The sequence below is a fragment of the Apis laboriosa genome, unplaced genomic scaffold (assembly GCF_014066325.1).
Source record: "Apis laboriosa isolate Shangri-la unplaced genomic scaffold, ASM1406632v1 scaffold34_cov151, whole genome shotgun sequence".
In the NCBI taxonomy this organism is placed as follows: Eukaryota; Metazoa; Arthropoda; class Insecta; order Hymenoptera; family Apidae; genus Apis; species Apis laboriosa.
This window is the reverse complement of record NW_025222928.1, coordinates 2,574,727-2,589,538: the sequence shown is the minus strand read 5'-3', so window position 1 is coordinate 2,589,538 and position 14,812 is coordinate 2,574,727. Positions and strand designations below refer to the sequence as shown.

At 34.0% G+C, this 14,812-nt stretch overlaps 1 protein-coding gene across 4 annotated transcripts in view; it reads left to right on the top strand.

The window, feature by feature from the left end:
• Positions 1-14,812, top strand: part of LOC122715039 (nuclear receptor coactivator 7) — a 192,563-nt gene that overhangs the window by 33,564 nt on the left and 144,187 nt on the right. Inside the window, exon 1 of one of the 4 annotated variants that reach the window (XM_043936929.1) lies at positions 8,508-9,889. The exons of 2 other annotated variants lie outside the window; for them this stretch is intronic. In XM_043936929.1, the coding sequence (XP_043792864.1) occupies positions 9,747-9,889 (143 nt within the window). In that variant the 5' untranslated portion in view covers positions 8,508-9,746. Of the gene's footprint in view, positions 1-8,507; positions 9,890-14,812 lie in introns of those variants that run through there. One more of the 4 variants, XM_043936930.1, reaches the window with a different exon arrangement.

Below are 14,812 nucleotides of genomic sequence, written 5' to 3'. Positions count from 1 at the left end.
AGGATAATTTTTAACCGTTTACCATCTTTATCATCTCGACTGACCTATGCCAAATTCCAGGAAAGACGTATTACACGTTTCCAGCAAAACATGTGGGTCACTGGGTCGTGGGCTCGTTCATAATCTTCGCACAGTCTTAAATACTTTGTATCTAGCCAACCTTGAGAGAAAGAGAGAGAGAGAGAGAGAGAAATGAAATAAAATAATAACAAAGGTTTCTTCTATTTCTTAGACTTCTTAGATTTTGATGGCAAAAGTTTTTTGATCTCCTCTCGTTGCTTTTTTTTTTTTTTTTTTTTTTCATGAAAAATCCAAGTTTCACTCGACTGACTTCTGAAGAATTTAATAAATCTCTCGTTGCTATATAAAATATAATTTAGCATATTTTAATTTATTATAAATATATTATATATATTATATATTATATAATTAATAATATTTAAAAAAAATCTATTCGTGGGAAGATTGTTGTTGTGAGGAAAAATATTATTGATTAAAAAAAAAAAAAAGAATGGCCGAGGAAATCGTGTGGTGTAAAAACGAAAACACGAGGAAGAATGGTTCAGATTCCAAGGAGAAAGGCGAAAGCTCGCCTCGATCGTCGATACAACGACCTTGATGTCACGTAAAACTGCACACCCCTTTCCAACACCCCCGGCATTGTACGATTGTCTGGGGAAGTAGGTCGACGCAATCAGTAGCCTGCAATCGTACAGACATCCTAATGCATACAACATCAAATTTTTCTCTCTCCTGATCTAACTCGACCATCTCGATTATCTAAATATCGATTATGGATATCTTTTATGAACTTCGATAGCAACTTTGCTCTCAGTTCAATGAATCGTATTTGTTGTTGAATTTTTTTGATTAATTAGGCGAGCCATGTCCATTCTGTCTCGTTATTGAATTCGTTGTCGAATCGAGATATTTAATTTACTCGAGTCACAGAATACAGATTTTCTCAAGAATATCTCTATAACGCTTTCTTCTTAGATTTATCATTTTTGTATCAATGCTTTGAATCGAGCATTAATCCAAGTATTATTAATTTCCACCCCTTATAAACATAAGACCACCATTCCCTCCCCAAAAGAATCGAAGCTAAGTCGATATCCCAATAAACTTCCTCCATCCCTCGAAATTTGTTAATCCAACAAACCATTAATCCAACTGGGTTGATCGATAAGGAAGGATGTGGGTTCGCAGGAAATCGATATAGTTTCGCAACACTCTACGATGCTACGAACGGCGAGTAAGGTTAGGAGAGAGGGAGGAAAGGTTGGGCCAAGGCGGTGGTTGGGGTAGTTTCACGAGCTAATATTTGCTCCATCAATCAAGCCTCACGGTGTCCTTGACAGAAGGGAGGCCAGGTTGCGCGGGCCGCACCTGCCTCGGTTATATCGAAAGACACGTCGCCCTCTTTTCTCCCTTCCTCGTTTTACATCCCTCCTTCCTCTCTCTCTCTCTCTCTCTGTCTCTCTGTCTGTCTCCAATCTCTGTTCAATTATCGCGTGAAATTAACGCAGGATCTTCGCGTGACACGCGACGCTTGCCACGTTGAATTGTTGGAATTAAAGGGCGATAATGGAATAAAGAATAGGAAGGAAATTGTAAGGGAGGATAGATTCGCTTGTAAATAGTTTTAAAAATTACCAGTTTGATCCGAATGCGATATCCGATAATTAGTACTTGTTTTGAGTAGACGTTTATTTTATTATATTCTTTATATATGCGTGATATATATAGATAAAAGGAATTGTTGGGCAGTTTCAATTTATTGGAAAAAGAATAATTTTTTTCCTTGTAAAGGGGATTGCACTTTATTTTCGTGTAACCGAAAATATTTTCCTAGGGAATTTCGCGACAAGGAAAAATTAATCAATTCCTTTGATGCGAATTTTATTAAAAATTTCGTTCGTTTCGTTAAAATTTGCACATTTAACGAGGGTCAATTGATACAGTTAAAAGGCAGTCTTTATTGATTTTTCAGTAAAATAAAAAAAAGTATTTTGAGAAATAAGTAAGTTCCACCCCTCTTATATTACGTGATTCGTTGATCGTGATTCTTTCAATTTTGAAAATCGTAGCCATGGCCAAAGAGTTTTTTTCCTTTCGAAACGCGTTGTCGATCTTTCTCGTATTCAACGGGGTCCGTGAATTCAATTTGATCCGTGACATCATCATGGTTATTAATCTGTTAAACCAATTATTTTATATCGATTCATCAATGCTAATTCACGTATCTTCGATCGTTGTACGAATCGTTAAAAGTCGAGGAAATTTATTTATTTCATCGTTTGTTTGTGAAAAAAAAAAAAAAAAAAAAAAAAAAGAAAAAAAAGACAGACACGAATTTACATATTCCACACACAAGTTATTTTGCGTATATGCACCACATATATTTCCACCACATTGTTTATACGCGATCGCAATATTTCACGAGCAACGGAACTCTGATATTATTGTTATTTCCAAGTTGGAATCGTGTCTATCAACATTCTGTGTGTAAAAGCACGATGAGTATATTTTTTGAGAACGTAACGTAACGTAATGTAACGTGAGAAAAAAAAAAAAAAAAAGAAGAAAAAAGTGGTGATTGCCAATATTTTTATAATTCGGTGGTTTACATGGTTTTTGTCTTGTTTGCCATGATATGAATAATAAAATAAAAATAATAGAAAAAGAAAATGTGAAAGAGATTTCGAAGCAATTAATAAAACTATAATATTAAAAATCTTAAATACAAAGTGGTGGAAATATACGTGTAAAAATTTACTCTTTACTTTTTGAATATGCATATATTCAATCTACTATTCGAGGTAGTGTGGAGAAATTCAATGGATAAATTGGGACGTGTATACATTTATTGAAAAATATGGAAATAGAGATATAGAATATGGATCAGAGAGATATGTAAAAATATAGGAATACAAATAGAAATTGTAAAACGGTAATATTTATAGGTGAGACAGATCAATTTTAAATTTTACTTCTTTAATCGTATTTTATTTAATTTAGAAATTGTAAGAACAATTTATTAACAGAATAGAGCGATTGTATGAAGTTGTCGTCAAAATATGGACTATATTTTATGCATACATATTCGGAAATACTGTTTCAATATGTCTAACCTTGGAATTATTTGCAACCTCTATTTTCATATATTTCAAGAACAAATTAAGATAAAATGTTAAAACGCTTCGATTATTTTCTTATCACGGTTATTTACATTATTTATGCGTCTAGAAATTTTATGTTTCGACGTGTAATTCGTGATGAACAAGACTCGAGGTTATTTGGAAATAACAATTTTGTTTATTATCGTATGCTTTACAATGTATTTACATTAATACAAGAAATACTTAGATTAGATTAGATTTAGATTTTTGTTCAACAAACATTTAATCAAAATTATTTTTTCTTCTCTCGCTCTCTACAATTAATATTTCTCGTGTATAATACATCAAAATATATACCAACAATTTTCAAACATTTTCCTCAATTTTAACGTTAAAGTTTTCTCCAAATCAATGGTATTCTTGTTTTACTTCCATTTTTTTTTTATTACACAGATATAACTTTTACTTTTACTTCATCTCTTATCGCGAACTACTTTCTCTTCGTCATTATACGTCAATTATACGTATTATAAAACTGCTACGGTATAATTTCCAACAGCTTAAGTCTGTTAAAAACAACAATCGTCCATCCAGATAACCTTCCTCCCAAAGTTTCTATTTTCGCGCAAAATTGGAACGCGACGACGGCTAAAAAAAGCCTGTACACGAATTTCGATGGCACGCGAGGCGGAATTCGGAGGGAAATCGAAGCGAAGAATGTAGTTGAGGAAAGATCGATAACGATATAGACATATTCGTTGAGCACGAGTTTTGTGAATTTTTTTTCAATTTCTGTCGAATTTTCGACAGAAATATTCATATTGTGTTCGATGTGACGTATGCTAAGTGCGAAGTGTGAAGTGTAAAGAAGTATCGAAAGTACTTTATCCATTGAGAATTCAATCTTTAACCACTGAGAATTTTTCTTTTCACTTTTTCTTCTCCTCTTTAATATAATGTAATAGAATTGATTTGAAGATTAACTTTTAAACGTTTATTTTAGGTTATGGGAGTAATTTTGTGCGAAATTTGAGAAATACGTATAATGTTTAAAATTATATTTTTGAAAATTGAAAATTTAGGAATTAATCTTGATTTGTGATAAAATTGTGAAGTAAAAAAATTATCTTCTATCTTAAACCGAAACCATCAAATATTAATCGAAAGGAATATTTTTATCGAAAGAAGATTGATGCCACCTAACCTATGTGAATGATGAGCTAATCTAATACATACAACTACAATACATCATAGAATGAATCATCATTACCAGTTTCTTTATAAAATCTTCTTAGTTTCTGGTGGAGTGAGTTTTTCTGTTAAATTTTTTCCTCGCATCTCATAACGTTTCCTATTAGATTCCGTGTAAGATAGACGGCTAGATTAGAAAATATCACGTGAAACCTTCATTTATAATTATATCATGCGTAAAATGTTACATAGCCGAAGGTCGCTATTAATTATTAATTATGCACTCTTTATGTACACGATCCTCGTAACTTAACGACAACAACTTGCTTGATTATCGCTTCAAGAACGTTCAACTTGTCTATGCAAGTGAACACCTACGTTTCATTTATATGTTCAATAAACAATGACAATTATGTCTATGCAATTGAATTCTATGATTCTTGTTTAGAACTCTCGATGCTAGGAGAGAAAGATGAGTAGAAAAATTAATTCAAAGGTATTATTAGATTGTTCATGAAGATCTATTTTAAAGATCATAAAAGATCTTGTTTTTGGAAGAGGTTCGTGTAAACAGATGCTTTTCAATCGAATAAAAAGAGACAAAATAAGGTTAATTTTGAAATCGAGAAAACAAAAGTGAGGTTAAGTTCGAATCAAGAGGAAAGAAAGATTAATTTTCAAATTCAAATCCATGGTTGTTGTTGATCAATTTTTTTCCAATAGGAAATTAAAGAAATTAAAGAAATTAAAGAAAGTTTGTTCGCGTTAAATGTGATTTTTTTTGTTTAAAAAATTATTATCACGAGTGGAGATATCGTTGATCGTCAAACGATTCGACTCGACCCTGTTTAAACGTAGAAAATTCTTACACGTCACGGGAAAAAAGAAAAGAAATGTCTCGAAAGTGGCCCACGGCATGCTCATAAATTACGAATAAGTTAGGAGACAAGCTGTCTAGTGGTAGCTAAGGACACGCTATTTCGATCGACTTCTATTTTATAATCTAATTCGATTCACTTATGTTTCATCGTGCATATAGCATTTCCTTGATGTCTCTATTAACGACAGCCATTTTTAACGTATCTTTTTCGTATCTATTATTAAATCTTATTAATTCTATATAAATCTAACCTAAACAGATATACTTTCGACGATGATCGTGTAATATAAAAAAGTATAAAAAACCTTGAAAAATTAAAAAACAATGGATATAGTATATTTCTTTGAGGAAAAATTTTATTTTTCCTCAAAGATCCTTTATCATCAAAGGAAATGAAAAAGATTACAAAATTTTGAATTCAATTTTTTTTCCTTATCGTTTTGTAATTTCGAAAATTGCGTTTCCTTTTTTTTTTTTTTTTCTTAATAATTTAACGAGAGTTTAACATAACGTGAATTTGCTTTTAATTAACGCTTCTGGCAGCTGACAGAAGAGCTAAGAAGAGAGAAAAGAGTTGAGCATTCAGCGCGAAGATCAAAGAACGCTTCTTCTGGCAAAGACTCGATCGATAAGTTAGATCACAAGACAAGACAAGATCGTGACTTTTTAGACGTTATTTCACGTAGTAATCTTTTCAAAAGTTCCTGTTATTAACTCAGGACTTAGGCAAAAGTCTTTGCAGAGATTTATATCTTTCAGAAAGACTATCTTTCCAATTATCGGAAATATTTATATATAATAGTAACGTCAAAATATTCATTTTCTACCTTGTAGATTCACAAACACGATGCTTCCATTTTTAATGAAAAGCCTTCGTTTTAAAATTTGCATTAAATTGTTTCGATGCGAATATAACGAACAACGATATTAATAACGTAAAATGAAATTTATTCGTGCATTAATTTTCAATTTTCAATTTCATCATTCTTATCCCAAAAATTCTTCGTTTAATAATAAATCTGATAAACTCCAATATTCGATATCACGTTGTTAATTATCGTTTGTTGTAACTTCCTAATCGACATCGACTCTCTCTTTCTCTCTCTCTCTCTCTCTCTCTCTCTCTCTCTAAATTCCCCGAAAATGTGTCTGAAACGGGTTGGTTACCGTGCAACGTGAGCCAGGATTGGTCGAGTTTGCCGAGGGAAAAGGGATCAATACCGGGAGGAGGCTTTCGACACGGAGGCGTAGGCCGGCGTGTTCTTCACTCGACGAGAATCGGGACTCCCAGTCCTTGACCTTGTCGCCGACCTTGACCTTGACAACGCCCTTCAGCGGAAACTTGGTTACACCGAGGAAACCTTGGAAAATAATTCTTCCCCCTCCTTTTTTTTTTTTCTTTCTTCTTCTTCTTCTTCTTTTTCTTCTCTTCTTTATCATACATTCTCTTTCAACTATGATTTTTTTCATTTTACATTCACAGTGATGTTGATGATTTTTTTTTTTTGTCGAATGGAATATTCGAAGGGTGAACAATATTGATTAATTTTGGAAAAATTAATTCGATTATAATTTATCGAATATTTCGAGTTTTTATTATCTTCTTAATTTACGAGGATTTGATCGAGCGGAACAACGATCCCGGCGACAATGCTCGTTTTTGCGCAATTAAAATCATATGTTGCAACCTTGAGAGGCGCGTGCTACGCGAGGAACGTAATGAAATTTAACTGAGGTTGTTAAGGTCGATTCTATCGGTCTCATCGTTGTCGCTACCAGCTGCTGCCTATGCCGTCTATGTCGTCGCACACTTTTCCTACACGTTCACGTTAATAAAAGAATTTTTTACCGGATTCACCGGATGTAGCCATCGATACAACGATACCAAGTTAAAAATAATTCCGCACGATCGTTTTAAATAGAAAAATTTCTGGGCAACAGAAATGTCTCAAATTTCTTCGAAAACGTTCCATTATATATATATATTCGTGTTTCAAATAATCTCGAATATCAAAGAATATTTTCATTATTTCACGGAGAAATTGAAATTTTGCCGGAAGTTACATTTGTATGAGATGCGAATTTTAAATAGATTTTCATCTCTCTCATATTAAATATTTATTTATTAATCGTTCACTTCTGGTCAATTATTTTTTTAACTTTATTATTTTATAATATCGAAACGCCGAAGGAAAAGAATATCGGAAAACTATAAATCGCGAAATTCCTCTTCTCGAACTCGTTCTTATATGCTCGAGAAAGAAGAATCCGCCCGACTGTTCTCTATCAATTCCTCCATAGAGAGCGCGTGATAAATGCGTTTCGAAGCCGGCACCGAGAATGCTTCACGTCACTCGTTTCGATCGCCACTCGAAACGTCTGCGAATTGAATACGGAGGAGCCAGCAGCAGTAGCTTTATTTTCTAGTAGAAGCCGGTGAACGAGTCGAAACGGAATCGAGTCCAATACTTAACGTGTCACGTTATAGTAGTGCTGTTCGTGCTCGTGCCTAGGAACGGATTCGAATTTATTTCGTGTCACGTGAATTTCCTTCGCGTTTTTTTATTCTTTTCTTTTTTCTTTTTTTTTTTTATCGTGCATTTGAGATGAACAAGATTTAAAAGAGATTTCGATTTTCCAAAACGATTTAATTGTGGGGAAAAATTTGTGAGAGTCCAAATTAAATATGGATTATAATAACTCGTAAATATGGTCATTATAAGAAGTATACAATTCAGCAGAGATTTAATATATTGAGTTATATATTTATTATAAAAAACGGAATTTTTATTATTGTTTATTATTTATAAATATAATCGTTTAATATAACTTTTCTTTTAATATAATACATAATTTTATCATTTGATTTATTATATCTCGTTCATTTTTGGATATATTAAAAATGTTTCAGATAGAAAATGAATAGTTGAATGATTTGACGGGGCATGTAATGTGATAACATTATTTTTTCCTCGAGGAGAACACGTGAACATCACATACGAACTTTATTTTTTTTTTAGAAAATAGAATCGTATGTTTTTTTTAATGTTAGCATATCTCGACATTTCCATTATAAAAAGAAGAGAAAAGGATTCAATCAGTTGTTGAAAAATTATTACAGTTTAGAGAGATAAATTTAATATAATCTGCATTCATCGATCAATCGAAAAACACATAATTTAAGAAACATAATTTAACTTTTATCTACGTGACCATACAAGAAAACAAACAAAATATCAATATCAGAATATATATATATATATATTAAACCTTGAACTGTTCAACTTTTATCTGAAAGATTTTTCGATACGGAGAGAAACGGAGTGACGTAAATCAAAATGGCGATATCAGGAGATACTCCGTTTAACTTGCAAAACGTTAATAACATTCTATCTATGGAAACTATTGCGAACTAAAAATGTTTTCATCGAATCGATCGAATTGAACCGCGTTTGTTATTTAACAAGTCTCAATAAGTCGTCGACGTGATTAAAAAATCGGCTTAGATTGTAGTTAGCATTCGAGCTACTCCGTCATCGATCCCTGTGCGCGAGTGTTTTCTAAATCAACAAGATTTTTTTTTCATTTTCTCCACTCTATTTTTACAGATTTTTATTTTATCAAAGTGAAAATTCTTTTTATGAAAGAATTTGTCAAGTTCGCATTCGGTAGACAATGAAAAACGTGCCTTGATTGTAAAGAAAATTATAAGAATCTTTTAGATAATTCACAAATATTTTACAATAATTTAATTTCATATTTTCCCGTGTTTGGATTCATTTGATATTTTCTACACGTTCTTTTTATCCTGTCTTCCACAATTTAATCTATATTTCTCTGTACGAGTAAATAAAGTATCATTCGCGTACGATCAATCGCAGTTAATCTTTCCCAATGTCGTGTAACTCACTGTGTAACTACATCCAATAATTGTCAAGTTTTATATTTTTATGTCACTCTTTTTGCAATAAATTATAATAAACTTGTATTTCACAAAAGTAGATCCCTAGAAAAATATTTAACTACATCGTATTGTTGCTAAACTTTCTATATAATTTCTTGTTAACAATAAAATTAACGATGAAACTCATGAATGAAAAAAGATTAAGAATCTCTTTCTCTTTTATCTTATATATTCAAAACAGGCTCGTAAATTCTAAAAACCAACCAACCGTCTCCCTCGAGATAACCGTTCATAACCGATCGTTCGTGTCCATTACGTAGCTACTTCCGGTTCATTCTTCCGCTCCCTGTTCAAAATTCAATCGTTTCGAGGAAAGAACGGAAACGTGTTCCAATTTATTCGAAACGCACAATCTATTATCCAGGTTCGAGACGATTTTGAATCACATATATATATATATATATATACATACGTATTCCTTGGAGAGATTCGTTGGCAGGAAGTAACGAACTCGCAAACAGGCTGCGGATTCTCTTATTCCTCGTGAGTGCCTCGGTGATGCTCGCTCGACACGCGACCTAGATAGACAGTGGGATACGAACGTTTAACATAAGTGGACAGATCGACGCCCTTGGCGTGAACAAGAGGAATGGCATTGTTTTCCGGCGGCGGTGCTGGAGGCGGAAGTGGGCCTCCACCGACCAAGGAGCCGGCTAGTCCGTCTCTGCCATCCAGACAACGGAGTCTCAAGGACCGCCTCAGGGAGGGTATCACTGGAAAGTTCAATTGGCAGTGAGTACGATGATCTAATTATTATTATCTTGATTATCCAAAAAATTTCGGTTTACGAGTAATGCTTCATGTAATTCAGTGTTATTTTCGATTAAATATGGTATATTTTTAATAGGTTATAGAATAATTGGTAATTATACGTTAAATTTTGTAATTACGACTGCTTTCGGGAAAATTCGGGCAAGATCGGTAGAATTCGGTAGAATTCTTTCGGTATTCGAAGCCTTTGACCGATCGCGTCCGATTATTGCCGAACCGATCCGAAGTTAGAGATCGCTCGTGCTCTCGAAGTCGAACGAGTATCGAGATCTCGATTTGTCCGAACTTTCAAGTTTGAATTCTCCGGAATATACCGTTTACACAATGCTAACGATCCGTGCTCCGTTTAGGGGAAATGCTTATTCATGAACTGAATACCTGTGTAAACGTATTGTTACATTTTCTTGGCGAGCAAACAACTGTTAAATATACTTAATTATATCCTCGATGTTATGCTCTTGTTTAGGAACAATTCTGGCCAATGTGAGTACGGCATTAAGTTAATTAGGTGCAGATAAGCGATAAAGTAAGGGGATCAAATATCTCGAAAGTCTTTTTGGGTCGTTTCCAAAAATTAATCGATAACCATAACCAGACGAAATTTGTATAATCACCTTGAAATCTTACAATTAGGAAATCCTGGTATTATTGCCTTTTATATAAAAATATAAAAGAAGAAAATATTTCTAATTTCATTCAGGAAATAATATGAAATAAATTTTACAATCGATTATATTATACACTTAGAGAATAATAATTAAATTTGCAGAAATAATAATTACATGTTAAAATAATATAATCCTTAATAATAATATTATCTCGAAGAGTAACATTCTTCAAATTATAATACAATGGAAAGTAATATACGAACCGTCTTCAGGGAATTCAATATCACCCAGCTTAATTATTCGTGGTAATATTTCAAGCATTATCTTCGGGCCAGAATTTCTCAGTACAAAGTGTAATCTGTAGATGGCAGGCGTTGTTGATGTGGCCGGTTCTCAAGCGGTTTCCCTAGATATTCTGGTGTCTAGTTTGATTTCGTAAAGGCGCGGAAAACAATTGGTTATGAATCATCCTTTCTTTATAGGGTGTTTAAAAAAAAAAGGATGCGAATAATTGTGTTAAAAATTTCTAATATTTATCAAAGAAGAAAAAAAATTAATCGATATAAATTTTAACGAATATAAAATTAACATTTTTTCGGAAAGATACTTGATAAAAATCACGATATGTAATTTTAAACATAAATTAATATTGTTTATTAATTAAAATAAAATAAAATAGATATTTACATCGAAGTTAAGCTAACTTTCAAAATTTAATCGTACATCTATCATGTTTCAAGTATTTACTGACTAAGGGTTAATTTACACATTTACAACGAGTAACATAGTTGAATTACAATCAGATCCGTACACTTTGGAATACATATGAGCCGATTAATAATTCACAAATGCAAATGAAATTCAAATGGAAAGAAAACGTGTCGAACATATCTCGTGAGAATGGAAATCGAAAATTCCAGTATTTCACTTTTTCTTTACCCATCATCATTTTCTCGTGTTCCACGTTTAACATGTTGCCAAAAAACTTAACTTAATGCCAACAACTTAACAATTAATTCCATAATATCTCGAAAAAGTTAGAGAATAATTTTATCTTTTAAAACTTTCAGAAGTTATAACCTATTACGATAAAATAAACGGTCGCGTAAGAAATATATTTAACGAGATACATAATTATTATCAAAGTTCAACCTAACCTATCACGCGGTTCAAGAACATCACGTGACTAGCTTTTCTTTTGACGAAAGAAAAGAAATGAAGGTGCTTAGCTTAAATTCCAAAAGGTAGCTTTTTAAATTAACAACCGTTCACGAATCACGAGAAGAAAAAATCCTTTCGCGAATAATAAACAAACACGGCTTGGGTTTTTCGCGTTCATACGCTAATTAGTCGACGGTTCATCGATTTGTCATTAGCATCATCGGCGATTCCAGTGGCGTTCTCGCATTCCCCTCGTCTAAATCGATCTATTAAGTCATGACGCGATATAACGAAGAATTTATCCTCATTGGGAAAAGATTGATCGGCTAATCGCAAAATGAGATTCCCTTTGTTCGATCACCAAATGCCAATTATATTACTCAGCGTTTTCGTATAATTGCTCAATTTTTTTTTTTAACAAACATAAGCCATCGCTATTAAGTAATTTCAATTATATAAGGCTATCGCGAGCATAAAATAGGCTAATATCCATTTAGCAAAAATTAGATGTCGCATGAATATTGAAAATCATATGTCATTTTAATTTTATTGTAATTGTAAAGAACTCTCTCGTAAAATATCGATCAAAAAACATAGATAAAATTTCGTAACTCTTTTCATCTTAAGAAAAAAATTGGAGATCCCGAAAAATATTTAAATCTCCGTTTAAACTTTTTTGCCACGAAAACATCAACGATTCAAAATCGTTCCTCGTTTTCACAAAAGAAGACACATCTATCGCACCCCTCCTCCTCCTCCTCCTCTTCCTCCTCCTTCTCCTCTCCTTAATTAAGGTATCACGTTTTGATCCACTCACGATTCACAACGACTCGTTTCAACATATATCGAACCAGTTTACGAACTTCGAACGTGTTTCACTAGTTGGCTCTAACGCTAATTGCGACGATCGAGTCGGCCCAAATTTGATCGCCCTATCATTACGATTAATCGATTCCAATAATCGCGTGGAGCGGATCGATCGATACCCCAGGGGCCGATTCATTGCCACAATTTTTTTTTTTTTTTTTTTCTTTTACGATCTTTTTCATAAAGTGAAAGAGAAAGTTATTTAAACAGCCGTCACCTATATACCAGTTATTGACCCAAACCCGTTCCCTCGCACGACCCTGACTCACCACTCGACAGAGGTGGTAAATCGGGCACAGTTTCATCGCGACCACGTCCGTAAATCATCTATTTTGCCCTCCCTCCCCTTACTTTTGTCCATCCTTTTCCTCTCCTTTCCTTATTACTCTCCACTTCGACTTTGCTCGCAATGGTAATTACGAAAGTTTCTCATTTCACGAAGAAGTTGATTCGTCGGAGTTAATTTTCGCCGAGACGTTTTGTTACGATGTTACTTTGTCCACGGTCGCTGTGAAGAAAGGGCGCTGTGCTAGCCTCTAGGGAGAATTTTGATCGGTGAAAGTTCGGGAAAGATTCGGATCGGATAGAAAAGTTCGTATGAATGGAATAAGAGTTCTAAACAATTTTGATATTTTGGTAAGTGAAACTAATCTAAAGTTGAATCCAAAGATTTAAAAATCATCGTATCCTTTACAATTTTTTACAATTTTAAAACGTTGTGAAAGAAAGAATTTTAGGATTCGAGGAAAGAGCTAAGAAGATCTAAAAATATACCTGAAAGGACGCCGATCGATCGAAGATGCGCGTTACATCCTCTTTGTTCTCTTGGATCCGTTTCGAATGAGAAATAGGGCCTGGACCTCCCTTGGTGGCCTACGTGGATGATCAAGGCCACGCACAGTATCGAACGCCAAAGCGTGGGAGGGAAAGAGCGAACGAAAGAGAGAGAGAGAGAGAGAGATTATACTGTGTCTCTCTATTGTGGTCTCCGCGAAAACAAAGGAACCATCCTTCCCATTGTACAAGGGTTGCATGCATGCATCGTGCACCGTGTTCGTGCCTGTTCATCAGATACCCGTCAAGCACAATTTCTATAGATCACGTTACGTTTCAGAAAATTGTTTCACAGACGAAATTGGCGCACGATAAAAAAAAAAAAAAAAAAGTAACGGCTCGCCTTCTACAGATCTTCTACAGATCTTCTTTATTAGATTTATGTAAAGTGTTTATCTTCGAAGTGTTTAATTTCACGTGTTCTTTTAAAGTTTCTTTGAAAGATTCTTCCGACGGTCCTCGTAAATTAGAAATGAAATATAATATAATAATTTATCGCTTCGAGCTAACCGGGTCAACGGTTACTATCTACTTCGTCCCAGAGAGTAAATATAAATATTAATTTATATTTGGACAGATAAAAATTGTTTCACCTTTTTTTTTTTTTTCTTTTGAAACGAAATAATTCTCAGATATACAGGACTTTTTTAATAATCTTCTCGCTTTCGAAATTTGTATCGTTTAAAATAGCAAGCTAAAAAAAGCGGCCTCTAAAATTTTCATTATTAACAACCTCTGTCATTTTTCTGAATACTGAATTTTAAAAATTCATCCCTCGCGAGGTTTAAAATTTCCAAGTCGGACAACGTCGTTTCTTCAAATATTCAAATATCACCTGAAAGGTTCTAAAATTCTCTAGGATAATTCTTTTCGAAAATTCATAATTTCTCGTCACAAATTCGTCCAAATTCGTCACACACTCTCCTCCCTTCCACATATTATTTTCCACACAACAACAACAATATTACACGTATAATCGTCTCCAAAACGAGACGAGGCTACACCCTCCCCTCTACGACGAAGGGAGGAGGGCCAAAGCGGGCGAAAACTGGGCCATCGGATAATCATTCCATGACTATGCCTCATTTCGATCCCGATACACGCGTCATTTCGAGTCTATTACCACTTCGTCGAGTTTTCGTTCCTCTCCGTGGCGTAGAAAGCGGAAACCGGTGGCCGTCACCTTCGCCCCTCAAAGTGACGTCGATCCTTTCTCTCTCTCTCTCTCTCTCTCTCTCTCTCTCTCTCTCTCTCTCTCTCTCTCTCTCTGCGTTTGTCTGTCCGCGTTCCTTCTCTCGTGTGACACAATTCGAGAAACTGGAGACCAGCGAGGTGCACGTGTACCTAGCCAGCGGTCTTGTATATATGCGGTTGTTAGTCGCTCCATATTCTGCGCAGTCGATGTATCGATACC